The sequence below is a fragment of the Salmo salar genome, chromosome ssa03 (genome assembly GCF_905237065.1).
Source record: "Salmo salar chromosome ssa03, Ssal_v3.1, whole genome shotgun sequence".
Classification (NCBI taxonomy): domain Eukaryota; kingdom Metazoa; phylum Chordata; class Actinopteri; order Salmoniformes; family Salmonidae; genus Salmo; species Salmo salar.
Window position 1 is genome coordinate 60,021,790 of NC_059444.1, and position 25,671 is coordinate 60,047,460.

A 25,671-nucleotide genomic window follows, 5' to 3' on the forward strand; every position below is an offset into this window, starting at 1 on the left:
GTGTGTGTGTCTGTCTGTGTGTGCCTGTCATTCAACATTTCTCCTCAGGGTACTGACAAGAAAAAGGGAGGACAGACATGCATTCATGGCCTTATCTCCCTCCCTCCATCCTTCCCTCTCTCTCTCTTTCAAAAGGTATATGTCAGATACGGGACCTACAAAGAAAGAATAACATTTACTTAGTCTCTCTCTCTCTATCTGAGGCTCTCTCTCACTTAATCCCTAGTTGGGTGCATTAGTGTTTTAAAGAATTATGAAGAGATGTGTTAGTGTGTGTGTGTGTGTGTGTGTGTGTGTGTGTGTGTGTGTGTGTGTGTGTGTGTGTGTGTGTGTGTGTGTGTGTGTGTGTGTGTGTGTGTGTGTCGTGTGTGCGTGTGTTTGTGCATGTGTGAAACCAAGCAAGTGCGATAAAGAGGGAGAGAGAGCGAGAGATAGAGATGAAGACTGAGAAGGAGAGATTGAGTGTATGTTCCAAAATAGGACATATCTATCCTAACTGTAAACATACATTTCTGTTATACCAACAAAACCCACTGAGCACACATACTGTCACTGCTACCACCATTATCTATGGGCTGCAAGAGCAGGGTAGGGTTGCCATAGGAACCGAGAAAGGTAATGGCCATGTTCTTGAGCATATGCCGCAGGGGGTGAGGGGGGCAAAGGAGGGGAGGGGACGTGGGGGGTGCAAGTGAGTCAGAATAAGGACCGGTGATGAGGGGTTGAAGTTAAAAAAGCAAAACCTTCTCTCGTCTACCCATTCATAACCGCACCCTCAACATTACTAGCCATCTATTCATAGTGACAACACCAGCACACAAAATGAACTCACTAATAGCATAACATTTACAGTAATGTGATAACATTTGCAGCGTTGTCACTCTATTTTCTATAATGTATTCAGTGGAGGATTGAGTTAATGCTGAGTTAATGTTAATGATGTTATCTGTGATGAGAAGAGGAACTCATCTCAGGCATGAGGTTTCATCAGGGGCTTACAGCATTAATAAATTATCCCTAATGGGATGGAGCTAACCCTTACCCCACACTGTCCAGTGTGTGTGTATGTGTGTGTGTGTGTTTTCATTAAATATTACTGAAGATAATTTAAGCATAATTCAGATTCAGGCAGCACCAACAGGCAGTGGATATTTATTTAGGATAGCCTACATGCATTAATGCAGCTGGTGTATATTCACTTAATTGAGCACTCAGGTTTAACTGTATAGAATATAATTACTAGATTTTTCCAGATGGATCTTCAGTTTTGGCAAGTCAGATAAGACAGCAACATTCACACATGACTACAAATGCTTACTCGCTGCACATTGTAAAGATGTGTAACGGCTGTCGTAGTAATGAAACCAAAGTGCAGCGGAGGATGTGTGTTCATCTTGAAATTTAATGAAAAAGAGAACACTACAAAAATAAACAAAAGACAACAGCAAAACAGTCCTGTCAGGAAATACTCTAAACAGAAAACAATCACCCACAAACCCCAAAGGAAAAACAGGCTGCCTATGTATGACTCCCAATCAGCAACAACGAACTACAGCTGTTCCTGATTGGGAGCCACACACGGCCAACCAAAGAAACAAACCAACATAGAAAAATAAACATAGAACGCCCACCCATGTAACACCCTGGCCTAACCAAAACAGAGAACAAAAACCCCTCTCTATGGCCAGGGCGTTACAAGATGATATGTGAACGTTTCCATACAGCCGTTACACCTTAGCTAGTGGAAAGCCACGGCAGCAATTTTTCAACTCTTGACTCGGAAGAAACAAAGTCTATGTCACGAAGTCTACCGAAGGTGGCTCCTCTCCCTGTTCAGGCGGCGCTCGGCGGTCGTCGTCATCGTCGCCGGCCTACTAGCTGCCACCGATCCTCTTTTCCTTTTCGTTTGGTTTTGTCTGGTTTTGTGTTACACCTGTTTTGAGTTAGGTAATTAGTGGGGTATTTAGTCTTGCTGTCTGGGTTTAGGTTTATGTGGGGTGTTTTTGTTGTCTACAGTCTTTTTGTGGAAGATGTTTATTTTTGTTGCTGGACTGTGTTCCAACCCTGTTGAGGTGGACATTGTTATTTTTGTCTGGTTCATTTTTCCTTGTTCATTTCCTATTTGGATTTATTGGAATTATGAAAATAAACACCCTACTCCGTATCTGTGGTCTCCTGCGCCTGACTTCATCCCATCACTCTAGTAAGCCGTGACAGCCTATTATAAACTTCTGTATCCAGTTGCAGGTGGAACACCAAAAACCAGAGAATATTCAGAAATGTATTAAAAACACTTTTTGTATCGAGTGAGAAAAGCCTCTTGCATGTGTGTAGATCTTTGTTTTGGTTGCATCGTGCTTAGAAATGACTAGTTCCTGCAAAGATGTTGGGAAATGCAAAATGTCTGGCAGCTAAAATGGCGAGGGGAACATAGGTGGATGGATTATCTTGGCAAAGGAGGAATGCTCATAGGGATAGGGGGCAGTATTCACGTCCGGATGAAAAACATGCCCAGAGTAAAATGCCTGGTACTCAGACCCAGAAGGTAGGATATGCATATTATTAGTAGATTTGGATAGAAAACACTCTGAAGTGTCTAAAACTGTTTGAAAGATGTCTGTGAGTATAACAGAACTCATATGGCAGGCAAAAACCTGAGAAAAATCCAACCAGGAAGTGGGAAATCTGAGGCTTGTAGTTTTTCAAGTGTATTTCTATTGAATTTGTAGTGTTTACGGGGTCATGTTGCATTTCCAAGGCTTCCACTAGATGTCAACAGTCTTTAGAACGTTGTTTCAGGCTTTTACTGTGAACAGATAGCCAACAAGAGCTTCTGGAAACAGGTGTCCCAGGATAAGGCACGAGTTCAGTCACGCGCTCGGCCTTGGGAGCGAGCTGACTTCATATTCATTCCTAAAGAGAACGGAATCGTCCGGTTGGAATTTTATTGAAGTTTTATGTTAAAAACATCCTAAAGATTGATGCTATACATCGTTTGACATGATTCTACAAACTGTAGTATAACTTTTTGGACTTTTCGTCTGAAGTTAGCAAGCGCGAGCCTGGAGTAGTGAACCTAACACGCGAGCAAAATTGAGGTATTTGGACATAAAGATGAAGTGTATCAAACCAAACAAACATTTTATTGTTGAACTGGGATTCCTGGGAGTGCATTCTGATGAAGATCATCACAGGTAAGTGAATATTTATAATACTATTTCTGAGTTTTCTTGACTCCAAGATTGCGGGTTTCTGCTTGGCTTGTGGTTGTTTTCTGAGCGCCGTACTCAGATTATTGCAAACGTGTGCTTACGCCGTGAAGCTTTTTTGAAATCTGACACAACGGTTGCATTAAGGAGACGTTAATCTATAATTCTTAAATTAACTATTGAATATTTTAGCAGCGTTTATGATGAGTATTTCTGTAAATTGATGTGGCTCTCTGCAAAATCACTGGAAGTTTTGGTGGCAAAACATTTTCTGAACATCATACGCCATTGTAAAATGGGGTTTTTGGATATAAATATGAACTTTATCAAACAAAACATGCATGTATTGTGTAACATTGACTCCTGGGAGTGTCATCTGATGAAGATCATCAAAGGTTAGTAATTAATTTTAGCTGTATTTCTGGTTTTTGTGACACCTCTCCTTACTTGGAAAATGGCTGTTTGGCTTTTCTTGTTTAGGTGATGTGCTAACATAATATAATGTTTTGCTTTTGCCGTAAAGCCTTTTTGAAATCGGACACTGTGGTTAGATTAACGAGAATCTTATCTTTAAAATGATGTATAATACTTGTATGTGTGAGAAATTTGAATTATGAGATTTTTGTTTTTTGAATTTGGCGCTGTGCTATTTCACTGGCTGTTGTCAAATCGATCCCGCTAACGGGATTCGCGTGTTAAGGGGTCACTAAGAGGTTTTTAACAGGGATGTAAACAAATTTGTGCACAAGATTTGAGAGAAATAAACTTTTTGTGCATGTGGAACATTTCTGGGATCTTTTATTTCAGCTTATGAAACATAAAACCAACACTTGTGTTTATATTTTTGTTCAGTGTATAAATAAAGGGGCCAATGTGTGACATAAGGGTCAACATTTCTAAATGGTTTGATATACAAGAAAATCATATTTAAATGTATCTCCACATGCGTAGTTACAGGAATAAGAGTCTAGATAGGCACAATGAGACCATAACTCCTAGCAACAACAAAACATCTACAAGTAATTTTAAAATGTCACTTGCTTTAGTAAGATTCTCTATCATTTATAGCCATGCTGAACCTTCCAGAAGAATGAAAAAGATAAACAACAGCCTTTCTATTTATTTTTTAATAGTTTATATAATAATTTAATACAATAATATAATACAATGGGTTCTATCAACAAAATAATTGACAATAATAATAACCAATAATGAAATAATTATAATCAGTAAACCCTTCAAGGTGTGTGTGTGTGTGTGTGTGTGTGTGTGTGAAATCTTTATCATATTCTTGCTTCCTCTATCCTTGTTTCCTCCATTCCTTGCCTCTGTGCATTAGAGCCCAAGGGGAGGAACCTGCCCTCCACTCCCTCAATGTGCTTTGAGAGGGAGGTGAGGAATGGAGGAAACAAGGGGAGAATCTCAATTGCATTTCCTTCATTTCGCACATCCTCTCTCCTCGCCTCCTTAAAACCCATCAGATAAGGTGAGAGGGGAGGGACCTCTGACCTTTTCATCCAATAGTTTTTGGGAAGGAGACGAGGTGAGAGGACGCAACGAATCAAGGAAATGCAACTGAGGACAAAGGAAGCAAGTATTTGACAGCTATACTTTTTTTTTTTTTTACAGTGCCAGACTGACTGAGCTACCCTAATACCCATGGCCTGTCCAGAAACAACCCCTAGCCCTTACTGCCCAGAGTCTAGACACTTGTGGAGATCTGAGAGGGATTGATGGGTGGTGACATGGTGAGAGCTCCATCTTACCCTCTGATAGGCTTTGTGGAATGTTGGCGGTATTGCTTAAACCTGTCCAATTCTCTCAGATCTCCACTAGGGGTAATGGGTAGGGGCTAGGGGTTGTTTCTGGACAGGACCCCATAACCCTTCAGGTGTGTGGTGGACCTACAGTATGACACTTGAGGCATTGGTTGGATGTTTCATTCCATTGCTATACACACACAGATTTGCACTGGTGTAAACTGGACAAACACGGTACCCTATCAGGCTGATCAGGCAGGTCTGGGTAGCTGGAGACCTGCTGTAAACAGTGAAAGGATATATTTACATGTCTACTATTCACTACTATTCCAGCTAGTTAGATGTGCAACCACTGACCAGTAGCAATTTCAGCATGTAAATCTTGGTGGGGCAAATTCCCAAAATGTTTTTTAGATGCATGCCAGCAAAGCCACTACAAAACACAACACTAAACATTACATTCATTTCACTATAACGGTGACAAACGGTGCCCACAAACTGTTAGGGCCTACATAAAGCTGTCCCAACTGCAGAGCTTTCGTTTCAGCACCGTGAAGTGAATCCTTACCACTGCTACACCTGGCTATCAGCTGAGCCTTGTCTGGCAGCGAAACAGTTCATTCAGCCTCATTTACTGCCTTTTAAAAAAACATTGCTGATATGGCTGACTTGCTTAAGCAAATGTGGATTCTACTGATAATTGAGATGTACAAACTATGGCATAAGGGAACCATGAGCGGATAAGAAGCAATCCATAATTTCGATTAAAACATTAATGAGTGAGCTAAAATGGACGTAGTCAATATAACTATTTGTTCAGCACTTTTGAAATGTACAGCAACAGAATTCGGATCATGAGCCGTTCTTACAGTGTTTTCCCTGTACACCAAGATAAATGACGGGGGCACATAAGCAGACAATGAAAGCCTTCACAATATTCGATGATTACATTTCTCTAAAACAGGCTATAGTCTACACGTGCAACCACCAAGTCAGAACAGTAGGCTAAGTTATGACGGACAAAGGGACCAAATTATTAGGGTGAGGCACATGGGCTTCTAACAGCTTACTACACAACATACACTCAGCATTAATTTCTTAGCTACAGTATACATATCTCCCGGGCGTATTACATCATTTATGCAGCAGCATACAATACATCTTTGGACTCACCTTGTTGTGCTGTGCTCATTTGAACAGGAAGGTGGCGTGGCGGTCCTTCCAGTCAACAATCTTTGTCATCAAAGTCTGGCATTCTCTGGATTTATGGTTCTTTCAATTTTTGCCTAGCTTTCAGTTGTCTTGAACGCAGCAAAAGTCATGCTGGATTGACAGCATGGCCAATGTATTCAACCTTTTCTAGTCCATGGTGTTGCATGTGAATGCTTATCCTTTAAAGCTTGGAAAAGAGACCCTTAAACCCAGACTTGGACTACACACCCTCTCCACTGAATAGCAGGCTAGTGATTGCTTTTCAACGCTTGCAGTTAGCCACTGATTCCTTCCAAACCACTCATTGTTGAATTTGTGATTTCCAACATGTTGTGTAATGTTTATGTGCAATGAAGGATGAGCACTGATACGTTTTATCTATAATCTCTCTTCGTATGACAAGGATTGAGAAGGATTTGCATATAGATTGTCGACTTGGTTCATGATGATGACTGCTTGTCTAGCTTACTAGCTAAGATTTTGAAAGTATGATCTTGACATGATCAGTCCATTCAACGCTATGGTAGGTATGTCATTTGATGTCATTTTATCTGTGGCCAATGACCTTGAGCCTTCTTGGATGGGCACTTCTAATGTAAATCTATGGCAGCACCCAATGGGCTTGAATTTTTGAGCTCTCCCCGTAGATTTTGCAGTGACATAGTGTCCCCATGAGTGACAGAACACTGAGCCAATCACGGCAAAACTAGCGAACATTACCAACCCCTACGCTTCGTATTTTCCGCTGGCTGCCCCACCACCACAGAAAGCACTGGGCAGAGTGAAACACATGCAACAACCAATAGATATATATTTTTTTTAATTGCTCAACGGTGGGGGCTCAAAACAGCTGGGGATCTGCTCTGTATGCCATAATTTAATAAGATTACCAATGGTTAGTTAAGTAACTAGGATATATCAGTCAGCGAACCATTTACAGTAACAGCAGTTCATTAAGAAGTCAATACACACTAAATCTTATGCAGAAATTGACCTTACCTTATCTTGGCACTGTGGCACAGTATGAGCAGCTATTAATCAATGAATTAATAGATTCATAGAATGGATTTAGAAGGGTGACTTCCAACTTTGAAAGGACAGGAAGTGTTGGCTGTGCACTTGACCAGGTATTCCATATTTAACCCCACCCACATTTTAGCATTGAATTATCAAGTAATTATTTATTTTTTTATTTGCAATTACATGCAATTTTTTCATGCTCTCCATTGCTCCTCAGAAAACAAAGGATCAAAATGTACACAGACCTTAATCTTACCTCAGGAATCTTGATTTAATTTTGTCCATGAAATAGGCAAATTACCTTGACCGTTTAACAACATAGACACCAAAATGTTCTGTCAATCCTCAAGATCAATATTAATTCCTGTACTTTGGCTGTTTTTAAATTGAGTGCAGTATCACACAAGCTCTTTATCACTTGATGTCATTCAGAAATCAAACACAAACCTGGTGTCAGAGCATTTCGTATTATTCTGTACGTAAATCCAAGACAATCCATTTAGTATACGTTACGATTTACAATTTGTATTATATGTTATGAATTTGCAAAACGTCCAATATGTTATACATTTGTCCATGATGAGACTTGAACACGCTACCTTTGGGTTACTAGACATTTGTGTTATACGCCTACCCATCCACCGCAACATAACCATACCAAACGTAATGTAACATACACTACATGACCAAAAGTATATGGACACCTAATCGTCTAACTTCTCGTTCCAAAATAATGAGCATTAATATAGAGTTGGTCCCCCATTTTTCTGCTATAACAGCCTCCCCTCTTCTGGGAAGGTTTTCCACTAGATGTTGGAACATTGCTGCGGGGACTTGCTTCCATTCAGCCACAAGAGCATTAGTGAGGTCAGGCACTGTTGGGTGAATAGGCCTGGCTCGCAGTCAGCGTTCCAATTCATCCCAAAGGAGTTTGATGGGGTTGAGGTCAGGGCCCTGTGCAGGCCAGTCAAGTTATTTCACACCGATCTCGACAAACCTGTATGGACCTTGCTTTGTAAACGGGAGCATTGTCATGCTGAAACAAGAAAGTGCCTCCCCCAAACTGTTGCCACAAAGTTGGAAGCACAGAATCGTCTAGAATGTCATTGTATGCTGTAGCGTTAATATTTCCCTTCACTGGAACTAAGGGGCCTAACCTGAACCTTGAAAAACAGCCCCAGACCATTAATTCTCCTTCACCAAACTTTACAGTTGGCACTATGCATTGGGGCAGGTAGCGTTCTCCTGGCATCTGCCACATCCAGATTCGTCCGTCAGACTGCCAGATGGTGAAGCGTGATTCATCACTCCACAGAACATGTTTCCACTGCTCCAGAGTCCAATGGTGGCGAGCTTTACACTGCTTCAGCCAACGTTTGGCATTGCGCATGGTGATCTTAGGCTTGTGTGCGGCTGCTCGGCCATGGAAACCCATTTCATGAAGCTTCCGATTAACAGTTCTTGTGCTGACGTTGCTTCCATAGGCATTTACATTTACATTTTAGTCATTTAGCAGACACTCTTATCCAGAGCGACTTACAGTAGTGAATGCATACATTTCATACATTTCTTCTCCGTACTGGTCCCCCTTGGGAATCGAATCCACAACCCTGGCATTGCAAACACCATGCTCTACCAACTGAGCCACACGGGACCAGAGGCAGTTTGGAACTTGGTAGCAAGTGCTGCAACCTAGACGTTTCCACTTCACAATAACAGCACTTATAGTTAACAGCACTTACAGCAATTACAGTTACAATTCCATGGCTGTGTGCTCGATTTTATACACATGTCAGCGACGGATGTGGCTGAAATAGCGAATCCACTAATTCCAAGGCGTGTCCACATACTTTTGGCCATGATGTGTATCATACTATTTTGAGTGTCTTGGATTTACATTTACTAGATTACGTCTAGTCTATGAGACCAGGCTGCAAAAGCACAGTAAAAAACTATTATGCATAATTATTAAAGAACCTCATTAATGAGTATCTATTTTTGTTTTATTAATCATATTAAAGCTGCTATTTCTGTTTGAAGCATTGAATTTTGCTATCACATACATTCTTTTGAATATGTGTGCCCATAAAAACTGTTTTCACACCATAAGATAGGGAGATACGAAATGTTAAAAGGTTACAGTACACTTTTGAGACATCCGTACAAAGAGTCTGACAGCAATATCCAGGAATTTCACAGGATCAATGTTTATTTTTTTCGTGTCACACGATTTTTGCCAAATCTGTAAAGACTCCAAGCATGAGAAAGGGTTTTAAACATAGGTTTCCATTCAACTCATTAATTATGTTGAATGTATCTATGTTCCTCCTCTTAATATAGTCACTTGAAAAAAAAGTGAATTATTATGAATGACTTTGTAACAGCTCCAAACACTTGTCCACTACAAGAAATGTTAACTGGTACCCCAGTTTATAGAAAGACCCATCAGCGGTTTTCCTCTATGTCAGTCGTTGACAGTCACTCAATTAGCCCATGTCAGTTAACATTTTATAGGTTGCTAGGTACATTTCTAGCGATGTAATCATGGCCGAATCGCAAGGCATATGCCCAGCAGTCAATTTAGGAAGTAAACTAAAATCACAATTCAATCATCTAAAAATATATTTTTTTTTCAACAACTTCTCAATAAACTGAAAAGTAGAAGCTATTTATTTCAAAAGTGTTTCAGAATTTTTTTATTCAAATCACTTCCTGAATTGACTGCCTTCAATTTGAATTGAGCCCAACCCTGGTGTCCAGGGGCCCTGACCTCCAGGGGACCCACGTTGATTTAATTAGTCTCTCTCACTCAGAATTACAGGAAATTAGCTTTAAAATGGCAACATTTTCTTTCCGTCCCATGATAAAATGTGTAGAACTGCAAGACATTTCTTTATGCCCCATGGCACATTTTTGGGGAATTGGAGGACATTCACTTTAAAGCTGCGATTATTCCTCTCCTCTGCCAAGAGCGGGGCCACTAAAATGGTTTGTCCACGAGGTGGTGGGGCCCCACAACCACATCTCGCATAGGGCCCCAAAAATGCTAGAAATGGCCCTGGTGAATGGGCTTTTTTAAAAATAGAGGCGATCATTTTGAGATGGCGCACACATTGATTAATTACACCGTTTGAAATGCTGCGGTGGGGGGCGGATGGGATCCGCGTGGGAGACAGTGACAGCATATAGGAGAAGGGAAGGAGTGGAGAGAGAGACACTGAGCTGGAGAACGGAGATAGCGTGAGTCGGAGTGGAAAACTCCTCAAATGGAAGCCGTAATTAGTGGTCTGTGAAGTGAAAGCGAGCTGGCCCAGGCCTATCCCAGGTGTCCATAACTTAGCCCACTCAATTTAGATTGAGAGATCTACGTGGCGTCGGCCCACCTGTTCCCTGCCCCTTCCGTCAACGTTGATGCATGTGACCATATGGACTTGCCAGGCTCATTGTCTAGGGCCGGGAAATCCCAATTATAGGCTACTTTTAGGAATTCACTCACTTAGCTGCATGGTAGAAGACTACCTTTGTGCCACAGCTGTCAAAATCAATTCAAGTGTGACCACCTCATTTGCTCTTTTAGAAACTTTTAGAAAGTCAGTTACATCATATAGGCCTAAATGGTAAGAAAATACATGTGATAGAGAGAGTGACTAATTAGTCCTAATTTAAATATCCCATAGCAGCATAATCATTACAGTGAGTGATCACCAGCTTATATGTGCTCAACAACCTGCACATATTTCTCGCAATTGTTGTTTGCGCTTTGACGCCTTGGCAACCCAACTAGTGCGTGTATACTCCAAGCCTGGGTTGCATCAAAACAAGGCTTATCTTCAGTTACTGTTTACAGCTCTATTTTTACCGACATATGAAACTCAATGGCATGGACAGACGATATGTACCCACAGTCTCAGCAGTGGAACCAGGACGCAAAGAATGTGCAGATTTTTTTATAGCAAAAAAATACAGTTGACCTGTTTACTTGGCATATCATAGAAACTGTAATTCTATGTGATATTTTACACCCACACTCATTTACAGAGAAAGTTGGCTCGCTACATGCCATTGACATCATGCGCAGCATCATCAAGGGAGGCATCTTTAGCCTATAACAGCTGTGATTTGAATATTATCTTTATAGCTTGATGAGTCATATCTTCTTGATGCGTATCTCAGGCTCACTACCTTATAGTTTTAATTGGATGTTTTATCACGCATTGCTACTGTTAACTATGTTGAGTGAGTGGGCTGATATTGCCTGCCTCTCAACAGTAGTTCATCCATGGCAGTAATAGATATGGGAGATAGATATTCTCCCTGGCTATATGCCTCCAGGAAGAGATCCTCATTACAGTCTCATGTCTCCTTCCCAGGCTTCCCAGCAGCCCACCACCATCCTACAGCAGCTCCCTGCTGCCATGTCATCTCCCACTCCTTCCATCCGGCCAGGACACGTCAAGCAGGGTGCGTATGGCAGGCAGGCTGTCAAGATCCCTTTTCAGACAGAGCCCGCCTCACTCGTTCTCTGTGTGGATTGATTTCTGTGTTTGTGAATGTCACTGCAGGTGCCAGTTGGACCTAAGGGCCAGAGCTCAACCATCTATAATTACAGTCATGTTCTTTATGGCACTCCTTCTCCACCTCTAGCCTCATCATTGTCTGTCTGTTGGTCACTCAGGCCAGGGCAGTGATTGTTTGCTCTGGCTGACCTTTCTGCTCCTCTTACTTTCAACTCACTTATATGGAAGTTCATTTCAGTATTGGCATTATTTCTGATATTATTCAATGAGTAGTTCGGAATCCTCTAATTTTGCCAGAGTTGTATAATATAGTGTCATTTTGCTAAATGTTGCATCAGGCTGTTGCCAGAGTACCCTGACAAGCAGCCAGCGGGCAAAATCTGTATTTTCCTATTGCTGGAAGGATGTCAGAAATTGAGGAATGGAGGGGATAAAACATTTAGGATGGTAGATCGAATTTATAACTCGTGATTGGACACCATGCAGGTTGAAACGGGTTGATTGTCACTATATAGTGCACTACTAGGGAATACGGGGCCATTTGACACATGCTGTGTCTGAATGGGCTGTTTTTATCCTCCCCTCCAGGCCAGCTTTTACAGCTCCCGAGTGGTGCAGCGCTCTAAGGCACAGCATCTCAGTGCTAGAGGCGTCAGACCCTGGTTTGATCCCGGGCTGTATCACAACCGGCCGTGATCGGAAGTCCCATAGGGCGGCGCACAATTGGCTTAGCATCGTCCAGGTTAGGGGAGGGTTTGGCTGGGGTAGGCCGTGATTGTAAATAAGAATTTGTTCTTAACTGCCTTGCCTAGTTAAATAAGGGTTACATACTGCAGGAGGAGGAGGATCCAGAGGTGTACCACTACCATTACCAGCCTACCCCGGCCTACCTGCCCTACCCTACCTGGTTGCCTCCACCCCAGCCTCACCCTAGCCTGGTCTACCACAACACTGCTGAACCCCTGGAGCTAGCACCCTCCCCACACAGAGACACCATCAGGTGAATCACAACACAACCCCATTCACAACCCCTACTGTACCCACACTTACATAGACTGATGTTGTGAAACAATGTGGGCCAGAGAGAACAATGATATGCATATGTGATGTCATCCAGGAGGGCGGTCCCACCTCCTCCCCCACCCAGTGCTACCAGGACTCTGGGGGCTGATGTCCCTCCAGCAACAGGTACACAACTGGGACACTCTGTACATCTCTGCTGTATATCTGTATAACACATATCGCAGCACTAACGTTAACACATGGGTGTCCATAGCAGAACACCAGATAAAACATTGGGAGGGAGTTACCATAGAAATAGAATGACTCAATGATCTGTGGTACTGTACATACAGAACATTGTTCTGGGGGATGGGAAGTCTCAAAGCCCTTATTGGGCATGTAAGGGGCTGTGTAACATTCTTCTAACATGTAGGATCTAACCATAGATATCTTATTAAATTACTAATACTACTAATTCCTAATTCTATGGATCTAACATCCCATTAGCACCCTCTGTTAGATGATGTGAGAGTTCTGTGATGCTGGTTGGTGGAGGATCATAATGATGCTGATGAGGGTGCTGACAGTGCTGGTGAATGCGATACTGTGAGTTATAATGAGGCTGATTATACTAAACACTTGTGAAGAATGTGTTCATCAGATGCTTTCCATGTCTCTCTTTGTCTCGTGAATTTGTAGATTACTACGAGGCTACGGAGAGAAGACAGTGACATCAAGAGCAGAAATCTACAGCATCCATTCATCGTTAGCCGTATTATTATAAGATAGAATCATTCTAAACTCATAGTAAACAGAAATACATTTCAGAGGCACTGCAGTTTTGTTCTTTATAATAGATATTCATAATATCATGTTTGTGTATCTTGAAGAAATCGTAGAATGCTCACTGCATTTCAGTTTTTTTTACACATTTTAATGTGGGTCTTTTTAGATTGTTGTTCCTTTATATGTTATTTCAAGTAAAGAAAAGTCCAAGATCATCATTGTTTAGCATTGTTCAATGTTTTTAAGCTCACTTCTGGACTTGTACTGTAGCTCAGTTGGTAAAGCATGGCACTTTTAACACTAGGGTTGTGGGTTTGAATCCTGACACCACCCATACATAAAATGTATGACCGTAAGTCGCTTTGGATATGTCTGCTAAATGGCATATATTATCCAATATTATAGCAGTTTTTGGCCTTATTTCTACATGCATTACATAAAACACCCAGCAGGGTGCAGCATCATCTTTGTCATGACAAAGTCAGAGGGTGCTTTTCTGTGAATGTGAGAGTTAGTTCACAGCAGGTTGGCATTTATTGTCATGAATCTTGACCTGGAGGCAGCTCTGCAGAGAGGTCACTAGCTAACACAGCCACAAAGTCATAAAATTAGATTTTAAACCTAACCCTAACAATAACCTTAACCTTAACATTATCCACACTGCTGACCCTAATGCCTAACCCTAACCTTAAATTAAGACCAAAAAACTAATTTTTGTTTTCATACTGTACATGTTAATGATATAGCCAATTTTTACTTTGCAACTGGCTCATCTAGCGGAAATTTCTCAGTTTTGCCTCCAGGGCAAGATTCATGACAATAAATGTCAAGCCGCTCGTTTATATCCATGTCTACCAGCATGTCTATCAGCATGTCACTTGTTAAGTTCATATATACACTACATGACTAAAAGTATGTGTACATCTGCTCGTCGAACATCTCATTCCAAAATCATGAGCATTAATATGAAGTTGGTCCCCCCTTTGCTTCTATATCACCCTCCACTCTTCTGGGAAGGCTTTCCACTGGATGTTGGAACATTGCTGCAGGGACTTGCTTCCATTCAGCCACAAGAGCAATAGTGAGGTCGGGCACTGATGTTGGGTGATTAGGCCTGGCTAGCAGTCGGCGTTCCAATTCATCCCAAAGGTGTTCAGTGGTGTTGAGGTCAGGGCTCTGTGCATGCCAGTCAAATTCTTCCACACCGATCTCAAAAAACCATTTCTGTACGGACCTCGCTTTGTGCACGGGGGCATTGTCATGCTGAAACAAGAATGGTGGCGAGCTTTACACCACTCCAACAAACGCTTGGCATTGCGTATGGCGATCTTAGGCTTGCATACTGACTTGTTGGAAAGGTGGCATTCTACTACCAATGATTGTATATGGAGAATGTAACGGGTGTGGCTGAAATAGTAGAATCCACTCATTTGAAGGGGTGTCCACATACTTCTGTATATTTAGTGTATGTCAAAAATCTGTATATTTTTCTGCATATCTAAGCATACTCCTTGAGCTGTCTGTATCCTCCAGACTAGTTGTTATTCTTTTTAAAGAAACTAAATATGGTTCTCTGCATCTCTACTAAAATCTGGGTAAAAGATGGAAAGGAATGTGACTTATTCAGTACATTTCGTTATTGCTTGCTTTTCTAAAGTTTACCAACCTTACCAGCAGTCATGCCAGCTGAGAGAGTTAGACAAGCTAGCAACTCTAACTTGATTGATAGCCTGAATTGCCTTTTTGGTAGTTAGTTATGAGGTTGGGAGATTAGGAACCTATCTGGGCTAGCTAAAGCAAACTTTATAAAATTGCTAGGGGGCACAGAGAAACAACAAAAAATGAACAACAAATAATACATTTTTTTAAAACAGGACAAATCTGAGGGGGCCCCTGTGCTTCCCCCAAAAATGTAACAAGAAAAAATGTGTAAGAGACAGAGGTGGCATGTAGCCTAGTGATTAGAGTGTTGGGCCAGTAACTGAAATGTTGCTAGATTGAATCCCCGAAATGACAAGGTAAAAAGCTGTTGTTCTGCCCCTGAACTAGGCAGTTAGCCCACTGTTCCTAAGACGTCATTGTAAATAAGAATGTGTTCTTAACTGACTTGCCTAGTTAAATAAAAAAAAATCTCACTGGAGAGAGCAAACGAAACAGCGCCCCTCTGTCTCAGTATGTGTAGCCCATCTATCTGATGCTGTCTGGTCAAAAAGAGTATGACATGGTTGTTGCCCGTAGCAAGGGAAGCTAGTGAGCATTTTTCCTCCCTTGATATTTAAAAATAATAATAATAGACAATCAGTGTTGAACTAAACTGAGTGAGCTCAGCTCTCCTGACGCAACAGAGGCAATGTTGATAACATTAGCAAACATTTGTAAACCGTTGTAGGAGGAATCATGGCCCAGGAATTTTGGAACAGGGAGACATAAAGGTGAGTTTCTGAGGAGGAATGGAGGCGGAGAAAGAGGATGAAGAGGTTGAAGAGAATGAGGAAAGCAGATGTTGAATTTGAATCTGAGGAAGATGGCGATAAACATGGACATGGGGTTTCGAAGAAGATTGGTGTCAAGTGCAAACAGAGTGAGCCGTGAGCCAGACCGAGATCTGGAGGTAAAATGGAAGTGAATGAGGGCGAGTTAAGTGAGGTGGAAGGTGTGGTGAAGAGCTCGGAACCCAAGCCTGGCATCAATGGATAAAGAAGAATCTGGTCCAGTAGGAGTGACATTTTTGGAGAAAGTGGATCCTTGCCTTTTGGCGGTTCCATTTGTGGTTTCAGGGTGGTTGAGAAAGGAATTGGGTGCAGTTGAATCAGTGAAGGTAATCTGTAGTGGACTTGAGATATTTGTTTGTGTTTCTTCTGACCAGAGGGAGCAGGCGCTCAGTGCCATGCAACTTGGGTAAAGATCAGTGCTGGGGATCGAAAGTGTCCGGTGTGATAGAGGCAGGTTGAAGTGGCCAGAATCAGAGTAGTGCAGATCTGTGGCAGTGAAGAATGTAGAGGAGGATGGGTCAAGGGTGAGGGAAGTAAATTACAGAAAATAGATGCTGTGGTGGCAGCTGCAGAGAAGTATTTGGGTATACGAGATCTGACGTCAGAAGAGTTACAGGGGGTGTTGAGTGGTGGTGTCCCATCCTCCCAGGCTGTTGGCATGGTTCAGGAGCAGATCGGGTCAAAGTAGTGGAATGAGGCAGTGGGTTTTTAATGAGTGTAGGTGGCAGCTGCAGAGAAGTACCTGGGTGTATGACATTTTACTGCAGAAGAGTTATAAGATGTTCTAAGGTTTTTAATTTGTATGAAATAGTGGTAAATGTGCATACATGCAATTTTATATTTTTTACCCCTTCCTTTTTATTTTTGTATCACAAATGGAACGTGATTGAACACACAGTAGGTGGCGGCATGCACAAACAAAATGTGCAAATACCATGATACTAAAGAAGAAGAAAAAGATGGTCCTGGCTCACCCCAAAAAAAGTGTCAAGGGAAGCCAGTTTGGATTTGGCTTCACACCAATCCCATCACATCAGAAACCACACGTAATTGACAGAAAAAAACTTGATTTGTTGTTTCTCGCTAAGTCAATGTTTCTCGCTAAGTCAATGGTTAGCTAGCTAGCTAAAATTGGCCTTTCCTAAATCAGCCATGGATGGAGATAGGAATTGACTTAATTCTCCGTACTGGCCAATGATTATAATGGCGATTCTGATCCAACCATAAATTCATACATTGTGCCCCTGGCCTGAGAGGATGGAAGTTCATCATGAAGCTAATGTTAACTAGATGGCCAGGCGCATCGTTGTCTATGAAACGAAGTTAGGCTAGCAAGCATTTTAGACAGGTAGCCTATGACAATAAAAACTAAAAGTGTGTACTGTATGACAGTCAGACTATTTAGGCAACAAGAAAGAGGAGGATGGCATTGGCTGTTTCTCTACAAGTAGGGTCAGTCAACTTGTGTTTTTCTACTTGCATGCACACACAGAAATCAGTACCATGGACAGCCACATCATATTTTGCTTACGTTGATTGAACTAAATTGTTTTTTGGTATATTTTAGTTGTCACTGTATTAGACTAAGCAGAGGTGATTAGAAGATGAAGTTGAAATGGTGCTGCAATATTGGAGGCAGCTCCTGTTTTCTTTTCGACTTGTGGTATCTCTGTTGTTCTAAATCAATAGCTGTTTAGTAGTCCAAAAATGTTGGAAAAACCGGGAGGACTAGAAACAGCAACTATGGAAACAAAAAAATTGGGAAAAAACCACTGGTAGGACATGACTGGACAAGACGAACTGGCAAAAGACAAACAGAAAACGCAGGTATACAGTAAATACACAGGAGATATTAGGGACAAATGGGATAAACCTGGTGAGGGGGGTGAAGACAAGCACAAGACAGGTGAAATAGATCAGGGTGTGACATAAGTGCTTTTAAGAGCCTATTGATAGGTCACAAGAGAATAGAACACATGTTTTGACAGGCGTTCACAGTGACTCTTCATTCTACCGTACTTCACCACAGTATGACCTCCCATGACCCCGTGAGGGTTTAAATGTACTGTGATGAGTACACAGAGGGGTTAGAAGGCAGGAGATCAAAAGCAAATTGACTCCATGAACCCTGAAGGTGATGGAAATCTGGGGTCAGTCTTGAAATGGGAGACAATACAGCACATACCGGTAATTCACAAAATGGATGGATGGATTAATTCAATCAAGCTAAAGTTACACACTATTAATATCTGTGCTAGAATGCATGTACAGTTAGTGGATGGAGTAGGATAGATGGGATGAGGGCTATCTGATATACTGAGACTTGGGGGAGTCCATGTTGTGTTGAGATTTTCCACATGAACTTCACTCTCCGTGTCAACTGACATTCCTTGGCTACTGGAGGGGAGTTTCATGACTTGGCAGCGTCTATGGTGGATTCTGTCTCGGCCTGTTTGGGGTGCGGCTGTGGCAGATAGGGTTTAGGGGGTGGTAGAGGGGGGTAATATTCTAGATATGGGGGAAAGGAAGCAGACCAGATGAACCAAAGCTCTGATAAAACAGTGAGGGATTAAGAGCTCAGAGGAGAAGAACAGGCAGATACGGCTGTCTCTCTGGCTCTGTCTCTATAGTGATAGCAATGTTTACCCTGCTAATAATACCTAGACCCCTACACAGAGCCATACTAGACCCCATAACAGAGAGACAAGGGGTTGGTAGAGAAAAGGACAGAGAGAGGGCGAGATGGAGAGAAAGACCAAAAGAAAGGGAAGTGGGAGAAAATGAACAATCCCAGTTGGAGAAACTGTGAGTTGGAAGGAAAGAGTAAACATGAAGGGACAGGGGAGAGAAAGTAGAGGTCACAGTATGTGGGTCGAGACTGGAACAGTGTGTCCTGGGCAGAGAGCCGGTGGAGATATTAGCCTACTGGGAGAAAAGCAATAAAGAGAGATGACAGGGACAAATAAAAAACAGAAATACCTTCTTTACATAAGTATTCAGACCCTTTGCTATAAGACTCGAAATTGAGCTCAGGTGCATCCTGTTTCCGTTGAGCATCCTTGAGATGTTTCTACAACTTGATTGGAGTCCACCTGTAGTAAATTCAATTGATTGGACATGATTTGGAAAGGCACACACACCTGTCTATACAAGGTCCCACAGTTGACAGTGCATGTCAGAGTAAAAACCAAGCCATGAGGTTGAAGGAATTGTCTGTAAAGCGCCCGAGACAGGATTATGTTGAGGCACAGATCTGGGGAATGGTACCAACAAGTTTCTGCAGCACTGAAGGTCCCCAAGAAGACAGTGGCCTCCATCATTCTTGAATGGAAAAAGTTTAGAGCCACCAAGACTCTTCCTAGAGCTGGCCACCTGGCCAAACTGAGCAACTGGGGGAGAAGGGCCTTAGTCAGCGAGGTGACCAAGAACCCAATGGTCACTCTGACAGAGCTAGAGAGTTCCTCTGTGGAGATGGGAGAACCTTTCAGAAGGACAACCATCTCTGCAGCACTCCACCAATCAGGCCTTTATGGTAGAGTGGCCAGACAGAAGCCACTCCTCAATAAAAGGCACATGACATCCCACTTGAAGTTTGCCAAAAGGTATCTAAAGGACTCTCAGACCATGAGAAACAAGATTCTCCGGTCTGATGAAACCAAGCTTGAACTCTTTGGCCTGAATGCCAAGCATCGCGTCTGGAGGAAACCTGGCACCATCCCTACAGTAAAGCATGGTGGTGGCAGCATCATGCTGTGGGGGTGTTTTTCAGCAGCAGGGACTGGGAGACTAGTCAGGATCGAGGGAAAGCTAAACAAAGCAAAGTACAAAGAGATTCTTGATGAAAACCTGCTCCAGAGCTCTCAGGACCTTAGACTGGGGCGAAGGTTCACCTTCCAACAGTACAACGACTCTAAGCACACAGCCAAGACAATGCAGGAATGACTTTGGGACAAGTCTCTGAATGCAGGTGTGCTAAGCTTGTAACATCATACCCAAGAAGACTCAAGGCTGTTATCGCTGCCAAAGGTGCTTCAACAAAGTACTGAGTAAAGGGTTTTAATACTTATGTAAATGTAATATTTCTGTTTTCATTTATTTTTTATAAATTTGCAAAAAGATTCTAAAAACCTGTTCTTGCTTTTTCATTATGGGCTATTGTGTGTAGATTGGTGAGGGGGAAAAAACTATTTAATCAATTTTATTATAAGGCTGTAACGTAACAGAATGTGGAAAAACTCAGGAGATAGAGATGAGAGATGTCCAGCTCAGTCAGTCTACAAGTTTCCATCCTTACGGTAAGATGTTAGGCACTAATTGAATCACCCTGTTGCAGGGGAACTTTCAGGAAATGTAAAATGTGTAGTGTATTTGAAGTTTGAGAAATCTTCTGAAGTTTTTAATTTCCACTTTGAAATTTCAGACTTGATTTTCCTTATGAAAAATATATAAGCCCCTACAAAAATGTCCATTAATTATAATTCACAGTTCTTGTTACTGCAGGACTATTTTCCTGCTGTAGCAAACTTGCTAAATTTGAGATCCTACATCTGTACTCTCCTTAGTCCAGAGCTTGACCATATTTCTTCTACCCCACTAATAAAGCTGTATGTTGAAGTGTCTAACCCAGTCCAGCTGTTGCTGCCTGAACAGACGTCTTCAGGTGCAAGATCATGAGTCAGCCATGTTGTTTACAGCTGATAATCAGTCAGGCGTAGATGCATCTATCATCTCCACTCCCCATTTACTGTGTGTGTGTGTGTGTGTGTGTGTGTGTGTGTGTGTGGTCTTTGTGATGGTTGTACTCAACTTTTTTTATTAAGACAGGTCAACAGGTCAACACACAGAGAAAAAAAAAGTGAAAAGCACTTCAGATTTTATTATACAAAAATAATTCTAAAAACATTTTAAACACAACACATGAAAACAGATAGGGGAGAGTGGGATAAGTTGAGCCAAAGAGGTTAGCTGTTTCTTGGAAACCATACACAAAATTAATAATTTGACTAAATATTTAGGAAGAGGTCATCATTTCATGGAGTCTGTGAAAAATTGTTCTATACATAATGAGGGGTCTCTATAAGCTACAATATGAGGTCCTAAACCTAGCATGAAAGTGCATCCTTGTAACTGTGTGGGCTGATATTGTCAAAATATTTGCCTTGGGATGTTGCGCCAATGGCCATGGGGTAAGTTGAGCCAATGGCAAGTGTTAAAAGATGCTTAAAATTACTACAAGACAAAAAAGCAATTGTGATGGTGTTGAATTGTATTTGGGAAACAGGTAGTGGTAATATTTCATTCAGTACAGAAATTTGTAGACGGCTTAACTTACCCGGCCCCCGGCCCCCGGCTCAACTAAGTTGTGCCAAGAGACCACTTTTTTTTGGGACAAACTATGCTTTCAAAACTATCATGTTAACATTAATTCTGTTTATTTCCAGGGATACACAACATCCTGAAATACATGTAGATATCTTTGTTAGAAAGAATACTATATTTCCCTTGACAGAGTGATGCTGAACGTAAGAAATGGCTCAACTTACCCCACTTTCCTCAACAACAGTAGAGACACATCATTCTGTATGATCTGTTCACTAACTCTACCAGATACATCAGATGCTGTACATCAGATGTCAACATTAAAACACAGCTAGGTGGGCAGAACAGCTCATACACAGTCAAATTACACGTTGTTAAAATGTAGACAATAAGTCTTGATCATACTCAGTCAGTCTATATCAATGACTTGAGTCATGATGCGGGACACCTCCCACTTGGCACACACCGGTTGAATCAACGTCGTTTCCACATCATTTCAATGAAATGACATTGAACCAACATGGAAGAGATGTTGAATTGACGTCTGTGCCCAGGGGGCTCCTTTGTCTGGGTTCCCAGTGTGGGATGGCGTTGTACCGTTCTGTCCTCTCACCCAGGATTAGAGTGTGTCAAGGACTTCTGAAGGTCTGGAGGCTCACCAGCTCTCCATTGTTACAAAAGAAGAGTGATGGATGCCAAGGTATGTTGAGCCCACCCCTCCACCCCTCTCTCCCTGCCCACTTTCTTGTTCATTTCCTCTCTACAGTTCCAATTCTCTTCTGCTATCTCCCACTCTGTCCCTTTTGAAGCATCTTTGATATCTTCATATTTCCCTTCCTTCACCTCCCTCATCTGTGCATGGTCATTCCACATGAATACATCAATAAATACATCCTCATACACACATTGGTTGAGCATATAAAACATCCTGCTGTCTCAATACTGTGAGGTGTCATTGCCATAATATGACAAGTGGGGTAGAATGTACCACTGCATACAATGCGGTCAGAATGCCATACTACGCTGTGTGGCTTATCCACAGCTGGCTTTAGCCAGGTAGGGGGGCAGAGACAGTTCATTCAGTGTGTAGACGTGACAAGGACAGTCTGGTCTTTTCCAGTCAGCAGGGAGATGAGTTTATGGCACAGCTGAAAGAACAGAGCATTTGTCTGCCTTTCTGTCAGTCAAAAGATGCCATCAGATCTCTAAGCGAATAATACCTTGTATAACAAACAGTACGACATTGGACATGTAATACCTACAGTAATGAAACAGGAAAGGTATGCACTGTGTGACGGCTCTACTAGGGAATAGGGATGGAATAAATGTTACTAGGTATAAATCTATACACACCCCTCCATGCTGTTATCTGATGGGCTGAGCCCCACAATGAATCTTTCTCCCTAACATCCATTCTTCCTCTTCCTCTCCTCTTCCTTCACCCTCTCTGGACCTCCTGTGACATGGAGCGGCCCAGTGCTTTGGGCGCCTTGGCGAACTCCATCCTGAGTGGCTTGACGGGGGGCAGGTCCTGTGTGATCTCGACCACGGCCCTCTTGCCAGGGCAGGCGCCGTCGGGGATGGGGAAGGGACGGAGGTCCTCCTGGGTGTGTGGTGCTCCGCGGCCCAGCCGGATGCCCAGCTGTGCAGGGGTGAAGATGGGCAGGGGCAGGGTGTTCCTCTTGGGCAGGAGCTGGTGCTCCCTCACACCCCTCTCCACGGTGCCCACTCTGTACACCCCCGAGGGACAGGCCTGGGTCAGAGAGCGAGCTTCCCACTGACGAGTGTAGGTCTCCCGACGAGAGTCATCGTTCATGTTCATCGTCTGCCTGTGGAGAGATGAGACCGACACAGTTAGGAATGAACAGTTGGACATTGCTCAGTGCTTTTCAAACTCTAATCTCTCTCAGTATCAAGCTGAGAATCCTACCAGCGAAATGAAAATCATGACATTTTACAGTCAGCTGATAGATTAGCCTGACAGTTATTATAACTAAGATAAATGATACAGTAGGCTAGTCTTGAGTATAATGACTCACAGGGTGATATAGGAGGACGTCTAGCTTTATTGATATCGAAGATTTTATATAAGAAGAAATTACTTAATGTTATTCAATATGTTACATCTACCAGAAGTAATAAATACAGTTTGTCCAAAGGCTGGGACTCACCTGTCCATGGCTCGGGTCTTCATGTTAACACTGTTCCAGTCGGCTTTGTAGCTCTCCCTCTGAGCCTTGTTCTCCTCCCGTACGCTGCAGGCCAGCTCAGCCCCCACCACGGCCCCAGCACGCTTCTCAACAACGGTACACACCTGCATTATCACGGTTCCGTGTGGGTGAAGTTCTGTCCTTATATCGGTTTTATCACCTCCGGTAGTTTCTCGGACTCCTCTATCTGTCTGTCTTGGTATCTCTGCGTTCGGTGTTTTTCTCTCTGGACTATCTGTCTGTCTGTAGTTGCTAGCCAAGGTAATCTGTGACGGTTCAGGCAGCTCTCTCCTCTCTCTTGTCTCTGTGGTGGTGGTGATGGTGATGGTCTGGTGGTCTCTGCTGTCTGTGTCTGGGACCATGCCCGTCTATGTCTTTTATAGAAGCCCTGCTGCTATTTCTAAGCCATGTTGTCACTCCACAGCTAGTGTGTGCTGACACCTGACACCAAGAGCGGCCCGTCTCTGACTTTGTCCCGGGAGTTAGAACTGACTCACTCAGGGCAGCTGTTGAGAAAGAGAGACGGAGGTGGCTGGGGGAGAGAGAGAGAGAGTGGGAGGTGGCTGGGGGAGAGAGAGAGAGAGACGGAGGTGGCTGGGGGAGAGAGAGAGAGAGTGGGAGGTGGCTGGGGGAGAGAGAGAGAGAGACGGAGGTGGCTGGGGGAGAGAGAGAGAGAGTGGGAGGTGGCTGGGGAGAGAGAGAGAGAGTGGGAGGTGGCTGGGGGAGAGAGAGAGAGAGACGGAGGTGGCTGGGGGAGAGAGAGAGAGAGTGGGAGGTGGCTGGGGGAGAGAGAGAGAGAGTGCGGTAAAGAAATGGGAGTGGGTGGGTTACCGGTAATTGTACTCAGAATCCCCTGATACCCAAATTATACCCCCAATCCCCTCTATAATCACCTCGGCCTAACATGCTAAATTGAGGGACATCTGGTTATCAAACGAAGTAGAACGTTTCCCTCATAAGAGCACTATCAGACCCAGTGTTCAGAGACATGTTAACACACACGAGCACGCAAGGGGGGGGGACTTCTGAGAGCTGGCATCTGAATCGAGCTTAGGTCTTGATGTACATATAGCAACCAGTTGCAGAACACTAATGTGGAAAGAGATCAGCTCATGCTAATAATGCTGGGTGCTGAGGGGAAACTCTATTTGCCCCAAGAGAGAATACATAGATTGAGTATACAAAACATTAAGAACTCTTTCCATGACGCAGACTGACCACGTCAATCCAGGTGAAAGCTATGATCCCTTACTGATGCCACCTGTTAAATCACTTCAATCAGTGTAGATGAAGAAGAGACGTGTTAAAGAAGGATTTTTAAACCTTGAGACAATTGAGACATGGATTGTGTATGTGCCAGTCGGAGGGTGAATGTATGTACCTTTGAAAGGGGGACAGTAGTAGCTGCCAGGTGCACCGGTTTGTGTCAAGAACTGCGACACTGCTTAGCTTTTCAAGCTCAACAGTTTCCTGTGTGTATCAAGAATGGTCCACCACACAAAGGACATCCAGCCAACTTGACACAACTGTGGGAAGCATTAGAGTCAACATGACCCAGCATCCCTGTGGAACTCTTTGGACACCTTGTAGAGTCCATGCCCCGATGAATTGAGGCTGTTCTGAGGGCAAAAGGTCTACAACTCAATTCTATAAAAGTGTTCCTAATGTTTGGTCTACTCAGTGTACATGTACATATACTGTACATAAACATACATACAGATTTTGAAACTGACAGTTATCTTGATAGCTAGCAGTGTGAAATTGCTGAGTTTAAGGTTGTCTCTTTCAGTAACCCGGGAGAGCCCTGGCATGTACGGCCTGGCTATATTTGGGGTAACGGTTCCTTTTAGAGACTCAAGGTCAAAGGTGATGTTCTGTAGGCAGGTGGTCAGTCTCTTTTGGATAAAGCAAGGCTATACGTGCTACGGAACAGATACCAGGCCAAGGCATTGACCAAGGGACCAACTCTTTTTTTGTATGAACTACGGTCAGTAAAACACCAGTCATTTTTATTTGACTGGAGAACAGTACCTTGTGAATCTGTTATCGGGCTTATTAGCTGTGTTGTAGCAGTGTTTCGTCTGTCTTTGACTGTAACTTCTAACTTTGATTTATTAGTCTGATGACAGAGACCCACTCCAGCC

General features: G+C 42.8%; 1 protein-coding gene and 1 long non-coding RNA gene across 2 annotated transcripts; one reads left to right on the forward strand and one right to left on the reverse strand.

Moving 5' to 3' along the window:
* Window positions 1-2,011: 2,011 nt before the first annotated feature.
* Window positions 2,012-12,707, forward strand: LOC106601047 (uncharacterized). Its single transcript, XR_001327931.2, has 3 exons — window positions 2,012-2,203; window positions 11,572-11,662; window positions 12,555-12,707. It is a non-coding gene; the product is annotated as an uncharacterized lncRNA (long non-coding RNA).
* An 8,147-nt stretch (window positions 12,708-20,854) lies between these two features.
* Window positions 20,855-23,950, reverse strand: LOC106601000 (telethonin). The gene is made up of 2 exons (XM_014192836.2): window positions 23,489-23,950; window positions 20,855-23,146 (listed from the first exon to the last, which is right to left on the reverse strand). Exons 1-2 carry the CDS (start codon window positions 23,887-23,889, stop codon window positions 22,756-22,758), a joined length of 792 nt encoding a protein of 263 aa, XP_014048311.1. The 5' UTR covers window positions 23,890-23,950; the 3' UTR covers window positions 20,855-22,755.
* Window positions 23,951-25,671: the final 1,721 nt, after the last annotated feature.

Coding starts and splice junctions, on each gene's coding strand:
- LOC106601000 (XM_014192836.2), bottom strand. CDS start 23,889: ATGGTCCCAGACACAGACAGCAGAGACCACCAGACCATCACCATCACC. Junction 23,147..23,488: donor AAGACCCGAGCCATGGACAG/GTGAGTCCCAGC, acceptor ATCTCTCCACAG/GCAGACGATGAACATGAACG.